Source organism: Zootoca vivipara, chromosome 5 (assembly GCF_965207765.1).
Source record: "Zootoca vivipara chromosome 5, rZooViv2.hap1.1, whole genome shotgun sequence".
Lineage (NCBI taxonomy): Eukaryota > Metazoa > Chordata > Lepidosauria > Squamata > Lacertidae > Zootoca > Zootoca vivipara.
Window position 1 is genome coordinate 22,995,030 of NC_142588.1, and position 19,102 is coordinate 23,014,131.

General features: G+C 42.1%; 1 protein-coding gene across 2 annotated transcripts in view; it reads left to right on the plus strand.

Moving 5' to 3' along the window:
• The first annotated feature begins 1,640 nt into the window (after window positions 1-1,640).
• Window positions 1,641-19,102, plus strand: part of PHYHIPL (phytanoyl-CoA 2-hydroxylase interacting protein like) — an 82,985-nt gene continuing 65,523 nt past the window's right edge. The window contains exons 1-2 of one of the 2 annotated variants that reach the window (XM_088670227.1): window positions 1,641-1,760; window positions 2,331-2,412. In XM_088670227.1, coding sequence (XP_088526353.1) covers window positions 2,409-2,412 — 4 coding nt within the window. In that variant the 5' untranslated portion in view covers window positions 1,641-1,760; window positions 2,331-2,408. Of the gene's footprint in view, window positions 1,969-2,330; window positions 2,413-19,102 lie in introns of both variants that reach the window. The other variant, XM_088670226.1, reaches the window with a different exon arrangement.

The following is a 19,102-nucleotide window of genomic DNA, read 5'->3' on the forward strand; positions in this document are numbered from 1 at the left end:
CTGAAAAGCAGAATCAGAGCCTACAGAATATACATTCTAATCTGAATAATCTGTCCGTGTGTGTGTGTGTGTGTGTGTGTGTGTGTGTGTGTTTTAAGAAGAAAAACAAAACCCTTTAGTCATGTTAATTTTAAAAAACCACAACAGCAACCCCACGTGTTTGTCTTTCAGCCTTTGGCAAATGACTTTTGAAGGCAGGCTCATCAAGAGGGAATCCTTTTGCAAGTCAAGGAGATTTTTCTCCCTAAGTGAAAGCACTATCAGCAATACAGCAGCAACAAACGTTGTTTTCATAGGTGAAATCCAGAAACTCAAATCAAGCCAGGGACTCAAACTCAGCTACTTGGTAGCCTTAGAAGCCGATTGAATAGGTAACCTGAAAGATGTAGAATATGTAAGATATGTAGAACCTGGAGCAATGTGTAAAATTGTAAGAGTACCTCTGGCCATGGGCAGAGTGTCTTTATCTCATCACTGACTACACCTTGCCCCACCTCCTTGTAAACACAGTGAACATGTACTGCTGTTGTTGCATCTTCTACTGTGTTCTAAAATCAGCGCTGGCCATTTTAGAAATTAAGATTGCAATCCTGTGTGCATTTACCAGGGAATAATTCCCATTCAACTCATTGGAGCTTAACTTTTGAGCAGACAAATACAGAACTGCACTGCAGATCCTAAGTTTGACTCTTAGCATTTCTGTCTAAGGGATCTAAGATTGCAAGCCTCGGAAAGAACTCTTATTTCTGATCGGGAAGAGATGAGACTGAGTCTTCTTGGCATTACTGGGCTGCATGGATGCTAGTTAGACTTTGGATACAATTGCGTAAAGCTTCAGTGTATTATACTGGTGGATCTCTATGGCAATCTGAGGGTTGCAACATAAAACAAGTAGGTCAGACAGACAACACTCTCTCCGTTGGACAGGAAAAGTCTGAGAATTTCCTCCAGAAAGAGAAAGTCTATTGGACAAGCCAGTGTTTATTCTCATGCAGTTCAATGTGTGCAGTGGCACAGAGAGTCAGCTGAATATGTGTGCCAAAGAACCATAACAAAGGCCCTTTAATCTTTGTAATATTAATGAAGACAGCACCATAGCTGGAAGAGGATGCAAAATAGGGGTTACAGCCTAAAGATGTTCAGTTGCCTTACCAGGGACTGGGCATGAGAACATACACTGAGGACGTGAACAGGAGGAAGAGCAGGTGGCAGGAGGTATTTAAGTTATTAATCGTATATGCAAATAGAAATATGCCAATAGAAGGGGGGGGGAACTACTTTGGAGGTTGGGAAAACCTATGGAAGGGCCATAATGCGCACTCCCCACACACACACACATAATAATCGACATTTTTACTATGTAGATTAGGTGGGCTATTTAACATACGCAGCATATATATTTTTAATTGTCAATTTTTCTTGCAATGTTCTGAACCAAAAGGTGGGTTAAAAATCTTTTAGTAAATATACAAGTGCTAGACTGAATTGACCTTTGGTTTCATGGTGATTACTTCAGCTGTCCTAAAAGTGTCTTCTCTCTGACATGGCCTGACTTTGGATTGGTTTATCACTGGTGACTCCCCATGATGAGAGCCAACCGGCTCCACCCATGGGTCCCCCCCCCCCGGAGGGAGGAAAGTGGGCTACAGAGAACTCAGCCAGCTAGGATGACACAGAGCTCTGGGGAAAGGCTTCGCCACCGGGAGCAAGGAAGAGCGGTTGCTTAAGCAGGGGCCAAACAACTGCAGATAAGCCAATGTGTAAGTTGCTGTGGCCTGGGGGGCAAGGAATGAGTGTCAGGAAAATGAGAAGAACTGAGGGATTCCTAGCAAAAGGGCAGCCATGATGATGGAGATCCAAAATTGAAGCCAGTGGGATGCAGGAGGCAATTTCTTTGGTAGCTTTTTCCTGTGCATGTTTATTTTATAAGTCCATCCCACAGTGCTTGCTTGGGAGTTTTCATTGCAAGTAAGTATAGTATGCTTATTAGATACAAAGAGCTGGGGAAATGGAGTGGCAAATGAAATGTGGCAAAAGGAGCATGGTTGTTGTCGTCATGACATTCTGGGGAGGCTCATGCCTTTCGATTATAGAATTATGTTCTCAAAATTGTACTGCTGGAAACTGCTTGCATTCCCGCCCCCCCCCCCGGTTGTTTGTAAAGCAATGTCGTTGTGAATATTCAGTTAAGTAAACAATACTGGATTTATTTGAAATGGACAATTGCAGTCATTTGGACCTGTCTTCCAGATCAGAGTCTGACTCATTACTCTAAAACTGCACCTTTAAAAGAGCATGAACACAACAAGTGTGTCTTCTTTTTTCAACAGGAGGGATATTCTCTGAATCTCAATTCATCAACTTCTCCAGCTGCTCTAAGAGATAGGGAGAGAACTTGCTTCAATGGAATGAGTAAGCTTGACAAACACAAACTCTGTCTTGTTTTTTTTTGGGGGGGGTTGTGTGTGTATGGGGTGGAATTATTTGTGTTATGAAAAAATGAACAGTAGCCTCTTTATTGCAACGTTCAGATTATTCTCAAGGTCTGATTCTTGCTTCCCTCCACCGCTGCCACTTCTATATACCACCTCTGTGGAGATTTATGTCATTCAAGACTGGGGTGTTATGGAGATGGATTTTGGCCTAGTCTCCACCATGAAATGCTAGTTTTCTATGTGCAAAGATACTTTTTTTTAATAAGGAGGAGCTGTGTGATCTTCTGCCTACCCCCAGCCTGATGGGATGGTCACTTTATGCATTACACAGCATTTTTATTATTTATTAATTTTAAATCGCAGTGCAAACCTCTGCAGGTCTACTCAGACCTGACCCCTTTGAGTTCAATGGGAATTTCTCCCTGGTAAGTGTGCTTACAATTACAGGCTTAGTAAATGTGTGACTGAGATGGTTTTGGAATGAAGGAACGCCCGGGCTCATAGCACATGCTCTTAGCCGCTACACTGCACCAGCTCTGAGAAATTATATTATTAGACTCAAGCATTTCAAGGAGCTTTTATTTCTTTTCAGACAAGTCCTGGGTGGCCACTGATGTGTTGCAACATGAAAAATGGGCTAGCACTTATGCAGTAACTGTAATATGGAACGTTTTGCAGTATTTAGTTATATTATTAATTTGAGGACCTTTCATTTTCTGCGTGTGAAATTCAAGTGTCTGAAGAATTAATTTCCAGCCACTAATGTGGGTCAGCTTTTGTACATTTAAATTACTTTGCATTTAGTTCTCCATAGGGTTTTTTTATTATTATACTACAGTGCTAGTTTTAAACTTTTTATTATTATTGGTGACCTCCAGTGACTTGGCTAATGGTTGTTGCGGGGCATGGATAACAGTGTAATCAGCAATATGACAGGCTATGGGCAGCCTGATTTACAGCCAGCGGTCAGAGCATTGAGTCTGGAGCCGATTCCCCTTGAAATAAATTAGTAGCTAAGTGGGCTTTAATCCAAGCATCCTGGTCTAACAGGACTATGGATCACAGACATAGTTCTTGAACATAGATTGCTTATGGGAAATGGGAGCCTGGATTCCTGAGGGGTAAAAGTTCTAAGGTGTTGCATGTGGTAGTTAACCACATTCGATTCAGTTCCTGCTAACTTAGTGGAGCAAGGTCTAGGGAGAGAGACCAGTTTTCAGCCCGCAATGGTGGCAGGCAACAAGCAAAGGGCAAGCCTGCTTTGGAAGCTTTTTACAGGGATTCTGGCTTTGTCACATGCCTTGATGTAGCCTATCGCTGCTCAAGAGACTCTTGTGCTGTTTTGAATGAATGATGGCAACCTCTAGGTTCAGAGACAGTGCACTCTTGTGGTACCAGATGTCAGGAACAACAACAGTAGAGGGCTGTTGCCTTCATGTCTTGCTTGTGAGCTTCCCATAGGAACATTGGTCTAATCCAGCACAGCTCATCTTTGTTTTTATGACAGGTTATCCCAGCTTTCTTCAACCTGGCGCCCCACTCCCATCAACCACCATGGGGATAATGGGAGCTGGAGTCCAAACCTTCTGAATGGCACCACATTGCAGGAGGCTGTGTTACCCTTTACATGTCTAAGAGGCTGGTGTTAGTTTGACAGGCTGGTTCTCTACCTTGTATCCCTCAGGCACAGGCTCAGATCGAGGACTGAGTCGTGCCACCAGATTTCTTGCTACTTATAAGACTAAAGATACCAGAGTATTTTATCCCTCACTTTGGTAACTGAAGACTATTGCCTCCTTGTAGTGCGTTGTAATCTTTCTTCTAAACCTGGTTTGAGAATTTGTCTTCCGCAGATTCTGTATATTTTAAAAAAATCCTTTATAGCAGTGGAACAATAATTTTATGAACACAAATAGATGTATTTTAAGTACTGAATATGCATGCATTGGAGTAATGCACAAGACCCAAGTCATTACATTTTCATTACGAATGTATAAATTGGGGAAACGGTCCAGATTTGTTTCTAGAAATGTAATGCCTGCTAGCAGAGGGATGCATAAAGGTTGAGATGAGCTTAGAAGCTTGTGTATGGGAGACACCAAGATCTGAGATGAAGAAAAATGAGGGAGGGGGAAGAGTGTAAGAAAGGGCAGCACTATGTTGTAGTAATGAATACTTTAATATAAAGAATTGGCTTATTCTAGTGATTAACAGATTCATTATGTGGTGCTAAATATAGAGCTCCTCCAAACAACCTATTTATTGAGCATTCAGCCTGATGTGCTTATACAAAGTTTATCTGCAGGTTAGATTATATCCAGTCCTCATTGTGTATTTGTTGTGCTTTGTTTATGGGGAGGTTATATGGCAATGGGTATTCATGTTGATTTGCTTTGGAGATGTTTATATGTCATCCCGTTAATCATTCATTCATTCATTCATTCCACACTTTTCAATGCCTTTCCCGGTCACTTTCCAAGCTGCAAAAGGCCAGTTTCTTTTTTAAAGTGGGGTGTTTTTTTGTTTTGTTTTTTTGCACTAGGGTGAAAAAGTAATTTAAATCCACTTTAATTGCACAAAGTTCCTGCTATGTGCTTGAAACCCTCCTGTAAAATACTAACAGTCTGGCGTATCTCAGCTTTATTTTGTTTAAACCCTAGTCCTCGTGGATTCTGTAGAACATTTTGAAGATGGTATTACTTAGGTTGAGAGCCAGTATATCCCTGAATACCACTTGCAGGGGGATACGTAGTGGAGAACTATTGTCTTCATTTCTTGGTTGTGGGCTTCCCGATGTTGTTATCTGGTTGGCTACTGCTTAGAGTGGGGTGCTAGCCAGATGGAACCTTACTCTGATCCTCCAAGTTTCTTCTGGTGCTCTCATCATCTTTGCTCATGGCTGCTGATCATTCTCTGCAGATACAGCCCTAATGATCATTAAAACTTTGATTCAGCAGTTCTGGAATTATCATTCTTGCTCTGTGCTAGAAAGCATCTTGAGACCAAGATGTAAAATTAATTACAGGCTTGGTAGGCAAAGTGAAGATGTTTGCTTCTAATAAGGGAAACAATTTACTGGGAATCTCACCTGTGTAAGCCACTTCAATTTGAACAGGAGTTGCACCAGAGTACAGCTGTAGATCTCCGGTTCGTTTCAATTAAGCTTGTTCAGAGGAATCTGATAAATTGTGCCCAACTCTCTCTTTTCTATGTGTTAATGTTTTAAGATTAGCTAATTGAACCTCAGTACATTTGAAACTGCTGTGTGACTATGGTAACTCATTGCTTGGTTTAATTAAATGCTACACAGAGACATACATGTGCATGAATATGTACATGAATATGTGTGAATTTTTCTTCCCCATCTCATAAATTATTTCTCATTCAAATGATGACAAATTTGGGTAGGACTTCAGACTCTGATGCCAGTAGAAATAGGCTTGCATTGGGAACTTTGGCTTTATGTCGGGTTGATCGCTCAGTAATATTGCAGTCTGGCTGAGCATTCGAAATAAGCTTGAGAATACGCACAATAATTACCAGTGTGGGCGGGAGTAACAGTGAGGGGGTTAGGTACTGGGAAGTGCAAATAAATCATATTTGCAGTCAGGGCCGTCTTAAGCATATCCGGGGCCGTGGTACAAAGATCCCTACGGCGCCCCACCCCAACCCACCCCCGTTTCCCAGAGTTGTCGACCTTTTCCCAAGCCTCTGCGGGGATCTCACTCCTCCCACGGAGGCTTGGGAGGCAAGCTGCACACCCGCCAGCCATATGGTCGATGGGGCGCAGCTGGCAGGCGTGCAGGAGGGAAAGGGGAGGCCGCCAGCAAAGCCGTGCAGCTGCCCCACTCGCTGGGGCACCCCTGAGAGGCTGGTGCCCTGGCGCAACACGCCAGTAAGCCCTATGGGAAAGACGGCTCTGTTTGCAGTGTGTGTAATCTTGAGAACTTTCTAGCTTAGATACTCTTCATCTTACATCCAGCTTCTCCTTGTGTAGTTCTGGGTAGCATTTATGGAATTCCCCATAGTCTCTGATGCAGGCACTGACCACACCTGCTTAGTATAGAACTTCACATTGCTGAAACAGAATCTCCCGTAGCAAATGTTCTTGCCTCTCCCTCATAATATTTAGGTGCACTTACACCGTGTTGTTACATCATTACATGGTATGTTTTCCTATCGGTAGGTAGCAGTGAGTTGGGTAGAGAAACACAGGTGATAGTAAAATAAAAAAATTCCTTCAGTAGCACCTTAAAGACCAACTAAGTTTATATTTTGGTATGAGCTTTCGTGTGCATGCACACTTCTTCAGATACACTAGAAACGGAAGTGTCAGACCCTATATATATACAGAGGGTGGTGGGGGTGGGTGGGAATGGGTGGTGGGCTGATGGGAGTGGTAAACCTGGAGATGGCTGTTAATGGCTGCTGATGGCTGCAATTAGTCCTGGGCTGAGGTGCTAAAGAGAGCTTGATCATGCATAATGAGATAAGAATCCGATGTCTCTATTCATCCCAGGTGCTTCCATGGTTTTAAGCTTGGTAATGATTTCCAATTCAGCAACTTCTCTTTCCAGTCTGTTCCTGAAATTTCTCTGTAATAAAACAGCTGCTTTGAGATCTTGTATAGAATGTCCTGGGAGATTGAAGTGTTCTCCTACTGGTTTTTCAGTCTTATGGTTCCTGATGTCAGATTTATGTCCATTTATCCTTTGGCGTAGGGTTTGGCCTGTTTGTCCAATATAGAGAGCTGAAGGGCACCGTTGGCATTTGATGGCATACACAATGTTAGAAGATGAGCAATTAAATAGTCCTGAGATGGTATGTTGGATGTTGGATGTTGTTGGGGCCAGTAATGATGTTGTCCGGGTGTATGTGGCAGCAAAGTTGGCATCTGGGTTTATTGCAGGCTCTGGTACCAGTGTCCATGTTAAGTCTGGTGGTTGTATTATTGTAAGATAATACCCAGATGCCAACTTTGCTGCCACATACACCCGGACAACATCATTACTGGCCCCAACAACATCCAACATCCAACATACCATCTCAGGACTATTTAATTGCTCATCTTCTAACATTGTGTATGCCATCAAATGCCAACGGTGCCCTTCAGCTCTCTATATTGGACAAACAGGCCAAACCCTACGCCAAAGGATAAATGGACATAAATCTGACATCAGGAACCATAAGACTGAAAAACCAGTAGGAGAACACTTCAATCTCCCAGGACATTCTATACAAGATCTCAAAGCAGCTGTTTTATTACAGAGAAATTTCAGGAACAGACTGGAAAGAGAAGTTGCTGAATTGGAAATCATTACCAAGCTTAAAACCATGGAAGCACCTGGGATGAATAGAGACATCGGATTCTTATCTCATTATGCATGATCAAGCTCTCTTTAGCACCTCAGCCCAGGACTAATTGCAGCCATCAGCAGCCATTAACAGCCATCTCCAGGTTTACCACTCCCATCAGCCCACCACCCATTCCCACCCACCCCCACCACCCTCTGTATATATATAGGGTCTGACACTTCTGTTTCTAGTGTATCTGAAGAAGTGTGCATGCACACGAAAGCTCATACCAAAATATAAACTTAGTTGGTCTTTAAGGTGCTACTGAAGGAATTTTTTTATTTTGCTTCGACTCAGACCAGCACGGCTACCTACCTGTAACAGGTGATAGTGTCGCCACACAGGTGTGGTGGATGTTCCAAAAATGTTACAGAGAAGGTGGATAACTTGATGGGGATTGCCATTTATATCACTAGTCCCATGTTCATTGTAATGCAGAGGCGGTGAACCCTGAGGCCCTCCAGATGGCGAGGGACTACAACTCCCATCATCCCAGGCCAGTGTTGGGTTGATGGGAGCTGGAGTTGAACATCTGGAGAGTAACAGAGTTCACTATCCCTGGTGTAATATGTAGTTCTACCCTTAGCATCAATGATACTATGGGATAGCTCAGTTGGTAGAGCGTGGCACTCATAATCTCAGGGTCATGGGTTCGAGCCTCACATTAGGAGAAAGATTCCTGCATTGCAGGGGGTTGGACGAGATGACCCTCCTGGTCCCTTCCAACTCTGATTCTATGATACCATAGCTTCAGGTACCCCTAAAAAATTTCACTACAAAATAATCACATCAGACTAAGTTTCCTCCCACCTCAAGAACGTGAACCTAACCTTTTTTCAAAGGCTTGTGCTTTAGAAAAGCATTTATTTGGAACATTTTTATTTGATTTTGGGGCTTCAGTCAGCTAAGATAAACTGCTATAGTGGGAACTGCACAGTTTTGCTGTGGGTGGATATTTTATGCCTGGATTCCTTCCTTCCTGTTGTGTGTTTTTTTAAAAAATAAAAGAAAATAAAAGGGTAAAAGAAAAACTGCAGGTGAATACTTGTTACTACATGTTTTTAGGCAGTTCAATAAAATACAGTCCTTGGAACAGAATATAGTAAGTTTAGGTTTCCTAAATGTAGCACCACACTGCTAGACTGCTGCCTCAAAAGGCCTGCGGGGCTTTTGACCCATCAAACCAAATGGAGCTCACTAGTCTTGTATATAGTGGTCCAAGGAGGCTCAGCTTTCTTTCATTCTTTCTTTCTTTCTTTCTTTCTTTCTTTCTTTTTTTGAGACTATAAAAAGATTGAGTGTTTCTAAGTGGCCGAGAGACCACCATCTGGACTGTGCTTTCAGTTAACCTGAACAACATGAGTGCCACGTCACACAGCTCAGTTTGGGTGCTACGTTGCAGTACAAAGGAAATGTAAGATAATTTACAGGGTGTTTTTTTTTAAATAAACAAAAGCTACTGTCTAGAGTATACACTTAGGTCCCGCTTTATGAATGTTCACTAGGTGAAAATTCACTTATCCAAGCATGAAGAATTAGTACCCAAACCTCCCTATTCACACTGCGGATTCAGATATCCAAACAAAGGGCTTTTTTTTTTACTTGTTTGCCTTTTGGTGGTTGGCTGAGGAACAAACAGGGAGGGGGGAGGGAGGGGGAGCAATGAGACAAATCAGAGCATTTTTGGCATTTCCTGGGTGGGGTTTTTTCTTTCTTTCTTGGGGGGACAAAATTCTGTGGTTAGGAATGCATTAGAATTTTACCCATAGGAATCGGTGGAAATTGTGGGCTCATTATGTGAACAGTCACCTAATGAATGGCTTCCAGGGAACACATTGTGTTCAGTAAGCAGGATCCCTCCATGTACAAGGAAACAACCATAAACACCAGTGGGAGCAGCACATTGGTTCTGTGTGTTTGCACTGCACCAACCTCACCGCTGCCTCGGCCCTCTCCCTCTATCTCCCACTACGCAGCAGAGACACAACTGACTGGAGGTTGGGTGAGCAACGGCACCATACCATGCTGCCCACTGCTGCTATTAACGCACCTATCCTCCTATTGTTCTAATGTAAACATAACAGTGAAAATTCTCTATTGTACCTAGAAAGCTTTTCTATCCTGATGTTTAAAAAACAATTCACACCAAAGCTTCCTCCTCTTCTAATTTCAAGAGCCATCCATCAAACACTGGGTGGGATAAAATCTGACAGATCATTATTGTGCAAGCAATAAATTAATATATATATTTTTTAAAAAAATGGGGGCTTTTGTATTCAGGTGGCAGCATTCAAATAAGAGTTCACTGTCTGCCTAGGCTTCAGTAGTAGAAATTATCACCTTGCACAACCTTTCTAAAGATGTTTGAGCCTTAGGCTTAAGTACCTGAATGTCAGAATTAATAGAGATCTGGATAGCCAACTTATTGCTCAAGGTGGAAAATAGTACAGTGAGCAAAAGCAGAAAGAGTGCTGCAAGAGAATTCATGGGATGGGCATGGGGTAGCAAGCGTTGGAAGTAAGAGTTTCATTACTATTCAAAATGATTTCCTCAGCAGTTTGCATAAGAGTTTTCAGAAATACATTAGACCTGCAAACAGAAGTGATCAGGGATGTGCTTAGGAAAAGCAAATAAAAGGGAGTTGGAGTTCATTAAAAAGTTTGACACAGTCTTGGGGAATCGTGTCATGTCTGTGTGGTGTACATACGAGTATGCATGAATGCTTGTGTCTTAGTTTACATTCTGCTGCCTCGCGTATCAAATGGGGAAGCTATTGATAAGCACTTTCAGCTGAAAGGCTGACTGCCTGGAACTGATGAGAGTTGTAGTCTAACTACAACTGGTTGGTATCCTATTGACTACTCCTGAAATGGGGAAACCATTGACAACAAGTTGAACCAGTAAGAGCTTTCAGTTGAAATCACCACCACAACCACCTCCCATGTTCTCCCTGATTTGGAAACTGGAGGCACTTCAGGGCTATAAGATTTCCAGAGAGTAGGAAAGTACTGTTAGTGAGCCCTCTGATCTGGCATTCCCCCTTGGCAGAAACAGGGGGTGACTGGGACTATGATTTTCATCACAAAGGTATTTGGACCAACAGCCTTGCTGAATCAGAATCAAAATCCTCCTGCCCAAACCTTTGGTTTCCAACAGTGACCAGGCAGATGCCTCTGTGAAGGGTTGTGGTGAAGACAACAGCCTTCCCTTGTTTGTCTGTAGCAACTTGTACTTGGATGTACCGTATCTGAACATGGCAGCTCCATTCAGCTGTAATGGCTGATAGCCGTTGATGGACTTCACTGTGATTAATGATAGTGAGAGAGAAAATAAAGTATTCCATTAACAGGTTCATGAAGTGAAATAGTCTAGAGGAACACCAGTAGAAAATTGAAACCTAGCAGGAGTGGGCTTTGGTCTTTCAAAATTCAGCAGTGTAAGGCCAAAATTTGTTGCTTGCTCCACTTCTCACCTAGTGTTCTGCTCAATTCACCACGTCATAGTTGCAGAGCCCTGTGGCACCCCCTAGGCTCAGTGCCCAGTGCAGCGGAATCCACCTCTGAGCCCCGTGTAGCAACCGTTTTGAAATTAAGTTGTGGAGTTGCACAGTATTTATAGCAACCTTTATTCTACGCATCGTGTTTTATAAACTTTGCAGTAGCAAATATTACACCTAATCTCAGCCATTAGATGAACAACTTGTTTTCTTTTAATTAGGGTACCGAGTTATTTTAATGTCCCAGGAGGTGTTCATGTGTGCATCTGTGTGCAAAGTGCATATGTTTGATGCAAGAGTCCTGCTTTCGTGTTGTGGTAGTTTTAGCATGCTGGAATCTGGAGAACTTCTACCTGCAATTACTCAGCCTCTTTCCCCACAGACTGACCCATCTCTACGCTTTCATACACTACCTGTTTCAATAAGACCCAGTGAGCTGCACAAAATATCTCATTATCTGTTTTGGGGTCCATGAGGAACACTTATGCTGGATTTCTCCAGGTTGCACTCTGGTCCCACGCGCATGCACACCCGACTGCTTGAGCTGTACCAAAGACAACTCCCAAATGTCCAGTCTCATGTGGCACCTTACTGCTACAGAAGCACAAATGTTCTCTCTTTTATTTTTTCCTTTTGGAGATGTGACCTTCATCTGCCTTCTAGCAATCTTCAGACTGCCTCCCGTGTGTATTCAGTGTGTGTGTGTGAAGTTAGCACTGACAATCTCACTGCTGCCTGCCTGTGCATCATCAGGTCACTGCCGAAAGCAGAGTATGCAGTTCGAGATACAGGCTTGCTATTTCAAATTCCACCGAATGGAATCGGGTTGGCAAAGATCTCTGCCCCCCACCCCACTTTATTCGTCTCTGTGCATGTGTATAGGGTGTATAGTGTGTATAGGAAAGTCTCAGCAAGGTTTAAAGGTTCACTCGGATATATTCTGTGGCAGTTTTGAATAAGGGATTCCTCCCAGGATATCCAGACAGTTTTCTTAGGATAAATTAGCTCCATTTGAAGTGACAATTTAAAAAGTGCAGTGGATCCTTTAGCCTTCACATTTTCTAACCCACCCAGACAAATGTTGTTCACCAGTCCTGTGGGGAGATAACATGGGCATAGCCAAGGGGGAGGGCAGGAGGGCAATTTCCCCCCTAAATCAATAAAAAAATCAATACAAATATGAGGTTCTTCCCCCCCTTTACAAAAGCCTGTCCCTCCCTAATAAAAATCCTGGCTTTGCCCATTAGACATGATATATTCTTACCTCTGCCTGGGATTGGGGGGGGGGGGACGGAGTGGCTGTCAGACATGAACTCAATGGGACTTACTCCTAAGTAAATATACTTCCTGCATTTTTCCACCCAATCCTTTTCATCAGACATTTAGATTGCATTACTAGACCCGCTTATCTGTGAGGCTTACTTCTCAGTAGTTCTGTCTTGGGTTGCACTGTTAAGCAACAAGTTGTACACACCATGAACTCCTGTCTAAATCGCCCCCCTCCAAACTGTCAGCCCCTTTAAGCTGCTAGGAGATCGGATGACTGAGCAACAGAGCAATCTCCCTCAGCATATCTTCTCCCACTGGAATCATGCCCCATATAGCATTATATACAGGATTTAAGATGCACTTTGCAAATATCTGTGTGCACTTTGCATTTTGCAAACATCCGTGCTGTAAATGAACTCATCAATATTAACAATTTCCCAGGCAAAGAGAAATAATTAATCATTTATCTGGAATTCATTTTGCACACCACTTGTTTTCCAATCTTTTATTTGTTGGTTTGCATTTTTATGGAAAGATCGTTTTATTGCTGCTATTAATGTATTTATGGACTTCACCAGCTTGTGACGTAAACAGTGACCGGTGGGTGGAAGGGTTTTACAAGAGGTGGCACAAAACTGTGAAAGGATGTCCTGATCCCTTGTTTTGGAGCTCAACTTGTTCACTTCACCCAGACTTGCTGTTACATAATGTCACATTACATAAGCAAGAACAGTGTAATTTGCATAATCGTCAGCCCTGTAATTTGGTGGTTACAATTGGCAGATCTTTCTCAAATGCCCGGGGCTAGAAATTTACTGTGACGGCTGGAAACTGATTGTTGGCTTAGGATTCGGTATTAATATTGATGAGTAGTGCAGAAGAGTGGTCAGATGTCGCCATTAATTTCTGAAAATAGAATCAAGGCATTTTTAAAATGGTCATTCAAATGCAACGTGTGTTGTTGAGATGCAGCAATATACTGGCGAGTGCCACTCATTGTCAGTTTGATGGACTTGTGTCCTTATACAGAATTAAAGAGAAAAGTAGTGTTAATGATTTGATATTTTGCACCTGCTACCTTGCATGGTGCGGAGCGGCTGTCTGTCTCTCCTGTCATCAAAAGTAGGTTTTGTGGTGGCGTTTCACCTCTCGCCAGTGGGTCATCTCTCGATACCACTCAGAACTGATGCCTCAGTTACCAGAGTGGTGTGGGAGCAATTTCCTCCATGTCTAGTTCCTTTAGTAATGCAGTTGCTTCTTACAGATGTTACATGGGTGATGTGGGAACAAGCCACAAAGAAACACGAATTTTTTGGGGGGGGGAGAGTTAAGCATGGACAATGGAATCAGTGGAGCTTAAAAACACTTGAATTTTAGTTTGATTATGCCCAAGGTAAGCTATCATTTAAGCCTTTTACACAGTGTAATGTATAGTTTTGGTAATAATATATTTCTGTGGAGTGTTTAACTTCATGAAGTAGCTACCCACAGCGTTCACACTTAGAAACCCAAGTCGGGCTCTTGAAAAAGGTCTTAATGTCGGTTTCACAACGAACAAAGAGCCTGCTGTTTATTTAATTGGTTCTAATTGAGAGCTTTCACATATTAGTGATCAGTGAACTGTAATCGATAAAGCTACACCTCAAGCCCTTTATGTTGCCAACTGTATGTTCTTGTGAGGTTGCATCCTATGTGTATGTGTGGGAGGGGGTGGGTTCTGTTAAAGCGGTCAACTAACCTTTTCTGGCTAATTAAATCAGTTGACATTTGCTTCATCCAGTCAATTGCTTTCACCTGGGAAATGGCATCCAAATTCGCAGAAATAAGTAGCTTAACTTAATAAGGTACCTGGGGCAACAGGGTAATGCACTAACTAAAAGGCTGTACTGTAATTTGTATGTTACTGAACCTTAATGCATTCACCAAGCAGTAGAACTCTTCTGTTTCCTGTGCTTGCTCTTGCACATGTTTGTACCCGGAAATCTTCCTTGGGTAATTACGAGTTGACTGACTGATGGAAGGTTTTGGAGTATTTTTTTTAAAGTCAATTAACAGCCTCACTTTTAACTGATTATTTAATTCAGCAGGAAATTATATTGATCTAGGAGATATTTTGGGACTACTTAATGGAGATTTAAAAAAATTCCCTTGGTTAAATGACAATAAATCCTTTACTGATGGGGAACATCATATTAAACCCATTGACTGTATCCAGGGATGTCAAATGTAGATTGTTTGCAGCAGTGCTCTCTTGTGCAGAGTACTGGCCAACCAGGGACAGCACCAATTAAAAATATTGATTAATTACAGCCCAAGATTTGGAGGTTCCTCAAAAGCTTGTTAAGGAAAGGTTCAGTAGTGGCAAACAAATGAAATAAGTGGAGGAGGCAAGGCACATGTAATGGCATTGGCAAATCTCAGTTCTCAACAAATTTCCCTGTTAGAGTAGGTTTGCTGGCAATTAGATACTTCTGAAGGTCACTCTGCTCTTAAATGACTACGAGTGGCATTTCCCATCTTGGTTTGTGATAGAGGCTGCACATCTGCAAGACTTTGGTCTTTCAAATTTGACAGGTGCCCTGTGCAAGACCAAAATTCAGCGCCCCTCTCACCTTCTATTCTGCTCAGTTCACTATGCCATAGTTGTGACGCCCTGCGGCATCCTCTAGGCTCAGCACCCAGTGCAGCAGATCCAGACACACTGCCCTAAATTGCCTCTGTCCTCCTTTTTGGAGAGAGGGAAACTTGATGTTGTTTCATCCTTCTGTAAATTCTAGCATTGGCTACAGTAATGAACTCTCTTTGGGGCTCCCCTTGAAGACCGCTGTGATGCTTCTTTGAGTTGCTTCTTGTTGAATTCTTGGAGGAAGGGGAGCATATTAGACGCCTATTTTATGGCAACTGCACTGGGTTGCCTGTTAGTTTCTCAGCCTAGTTTAAGTTGCTTCCATTTAAAGCCCTCCTGTTGTCTTTGTCCAAGGAGGTTTATTTCAAGGAGAGCATCACCCCAACACAAAACACCTTGTGCATTTTGAGAAAGAAACTCTACCTCCTGCCTGGATTGCTGGTGGCTTTTCCTTCCATTAACCAGAATCAAACTTCTAGCCACAACTGCCTACCTGTATTTGGATCTCCAGGGAGGAAAAAGAGACAAGTCTGTATCATAGTGAACCTACTGAAATTGCCAAAACAATGCACTAATTGCAAACAGCAGCTGCCCTTCTAAATTCCCACTTCTCCCAGTTTTGTGATGCTGTTCTCTAACTAAAGAATAGTGTACAAAAAAATCATATATGAAGGGGAAAGGGTGTATGGAAATGCAAGTATTACTGAAAGCAATACACAGAAGTGCATTTATAAGGTGAATTGTTGCAAAATGTTATATTAGGCAAAATTGTTGCAGAGAGAAAAAATGTGTATTAGGAGGAAAACACCCTAAAATGCTGGTGAACTTTCGTGATTAAAAATCACAAACTGATACAGAAGTGTTGTGAACTGAGCTTAAGATATAAAAAATGAGAAATGGAAGAAGAAAAATCCCTGACAGATTCACCCATTCCTACCTCCAGGAAGGAATTATTAGAGGAATAATGATCCATACCAAATGGAAGTTTGTAGTGCAGCAAGGGAATGAGGAACTTTGCATAGAAAGGTTTTCTTTTCTTTCTCTGAATTGGTAAAGAGGGTTTCAGAGACAGATAAAGGTAGGAAATGATTCAATGTTATGTTAATTATACCCACTCTCTCCTCCTCTACCTTTATCAGCTCCACAAACATGCACACATCAGGAAAAAACCTTATCATGCCATAACAGCACTGCTGACACTATCAGCAGCTGGCTGTTAAAACATTTTGTTAATTTAGGTTACAAAGGACACACTGTCTAATATTTTATCTAACTGCATCTTTAAAAAAAATGCTTCAAATAAAGATGAGGCTGCCACAGCCAAGGTCCTTAATTACTTTTGCTTAAAATAGATGAGGTCCTTCTTCATCTACTTCCAATTTAGGAGTGGAAGATCAGGTGTGAATCTGGAAATTCCTAATGGTTTCCCAGAGAGGAGTGGTTCCTCCTTTGCAAGAGCAATGGATAATCAACCTTGACGAAAGCCAAATGCAAGGGAATTAATGTAGTATCTGAGGGGCCTCTACATTATAATTCTGGGGGAAATCTTTCCAACATAGGTTGCCATTTGGATGCAGATTCAGAAGGCTCTGAGGCTGCAATCCAAAACTGCCTTTGTAGCAGGCTGTGTTTCTTTTCCCCAATAGGTCAGAGGTGTCCCTTATCCCCTAGAGTCCACCTGTGAAGAGGCATCAGCATCACTTCGCCAGTGCAGAACTCTTATTCCACCAAAGGGGCAGACAGTACTGCCAGCAAAATGCCTGCTGGCAATAGCTTGTAGAAGGGTGTTTGGGGGATGATGGTGTGAGCTGGCCTGGGATCCAGAGCTGGCCTGGGATAACCGGCCCTACTGCAGATACCAATACTGAGCAGCTTGAAGTGACTGGATGCATAAAAACTGGGTCCTTTTGGAATAAAACATGGTTCAGGCCCATAGGTTTGATGCAAAGCTTTACTTGCAGAACATTCTTCAAAACAGAACAAAAAACAGCAAATTATATTCAAACAGTTCCATAAGATGATGTGCATGTCCAGCACAGGTTCGGCATCTTAGAAATAACTTTAAACAGGATTGAGATTAAAACTCACTCTCCCTTCTCCATTACGGCCTGAGATTATGCAGCTCCTTCAGTGAGCTCCATTATCACATCTTACTTCCACACTGGCTGGGGACAAAATGGTGATTTGCAATTCAATAGCCTCCTGTGTGATCTAAAGTTAAACACATTGGAGTTAGCAGAAAGCAATAGTTAATTATCAACCCATCTAGAAGCTCAGACAGCTTAATATAGCCCCATGGAAAAACCCCATGTTAAAGCCTTCAGTAACACACGTGAGCATTCTCCATTCTGTTGTGAATTATACAATTATATTTAACAAGTCCCGCTGCCATCACTGCAGAATGGGGCATGATTCTGCACCCTCCACGGCCTGCCTTCCATTTGAGATGGTGTGAGCGATGAGGTTGCGGGTGCAGTCCTATCTCTGTCACACTATCATGCCCCATCACTGCCTGACTGGGGTCTGTCTGTATTATTCTGTAAAGAACTCTTTGCTGTTGAAAACGGAAATTTCACTTGGGGTTGGTATTCAATCCTGAACACATTTTTAGAGAAAGGCTTCATGTGCCAAAGGACAGCAGTATGCTTATGCAGATTCACATATATATTTAGTATAATATGTGTATAATATTTGTATGTACATGGTGAACATTACTTACCTTCGCATCAAGGGGTTGACCTCCAGCCTTGAGTGGTGCTTTGCCTGAATGGTTGCAATCCAAGTATTGTATTTAAGTGAAAGTCCTAAACATCCCCTTGGAAATGTGGAAGCAACTTAAAGAGAACCAGCAATCATACCAGCAAGAACATCTTTGAAAAGCTCATAGAAAAAGGCCATATTTAGTTAGAAGCCCGTCTGTGTTCAGTGGGTTTACTCCTCTAATTCATGTGCATAGGATTCTTTCTCGCTATGGCAAAATATTACAGCACATCGGTCGACTATTTGACTAGACAAAACATTGTTTGTCACTTAGCTAAAGGTCATATAGTAACAGAAATAAGCTTATTGCAAAAAATCCACCAAAATAATTAATGCTCGTTATGCTAAAAATAGCATTCTGAATTCTATAATGTTTATTTTCAGCTAACTGTTGCTGAGCAACTGTAAGTGTCTGTGAACAACTTTAAAGAGATTGAACAAGCCCTCAGAGCTGGTGACGATGGAGGCTTTGTCCTAGCTTTTGCTATCAGGTGGTTCCTATGGACATTCTTGCTAGACCAATTGACCACAAATATTATTGCATACTATGTGGACGATTGACTGGTATCCAATGCTAGTATAACATATAGAATTGGTTTAAGCAAAGATGAGGACAACATTAGGAGGCATAATACAGTCCTAGTAGTTAGCCTAGTCATTATAGACAATATGTTACTGCAGATACTGTACTAATATTGGACAGATTGAAGCGACTGGATGCATAAAAACTGGCTCCTTTTTGGAAATAAAACATTGTCAGGGCCCATAAGTTTGCTCCAAAGCTTTACTTGCAGAACTTTCTTCAAACTATAAGAAAAACAAAAAAACAAACACCCAAACAGTTCCATAAGACATATGCCAGTCCAAGGCATAAGCTCACCATATTACAAAACATGACATAATTCCAACAGACCTAAAAGCAGAGGTTTGTCTCTTCCCCACAGCCTGCATCCTGCCTGAGGCTGTTTATCTGGAGAGCCATTTACATCTTCTGTTCTGGGAACAAAGCAAAACGCAACTACAGTGGTACCTCGCTAGACGAATGCCCTGCTAGACGAATTTTTCGCTAGACGAATGGGTTTTGCGATTGGAGGTTGCCTTGCAAGACGAATCCGTTTTGTGAAAAATTCATCTAGCGAATCGCGGTTTCCCATAGGAATG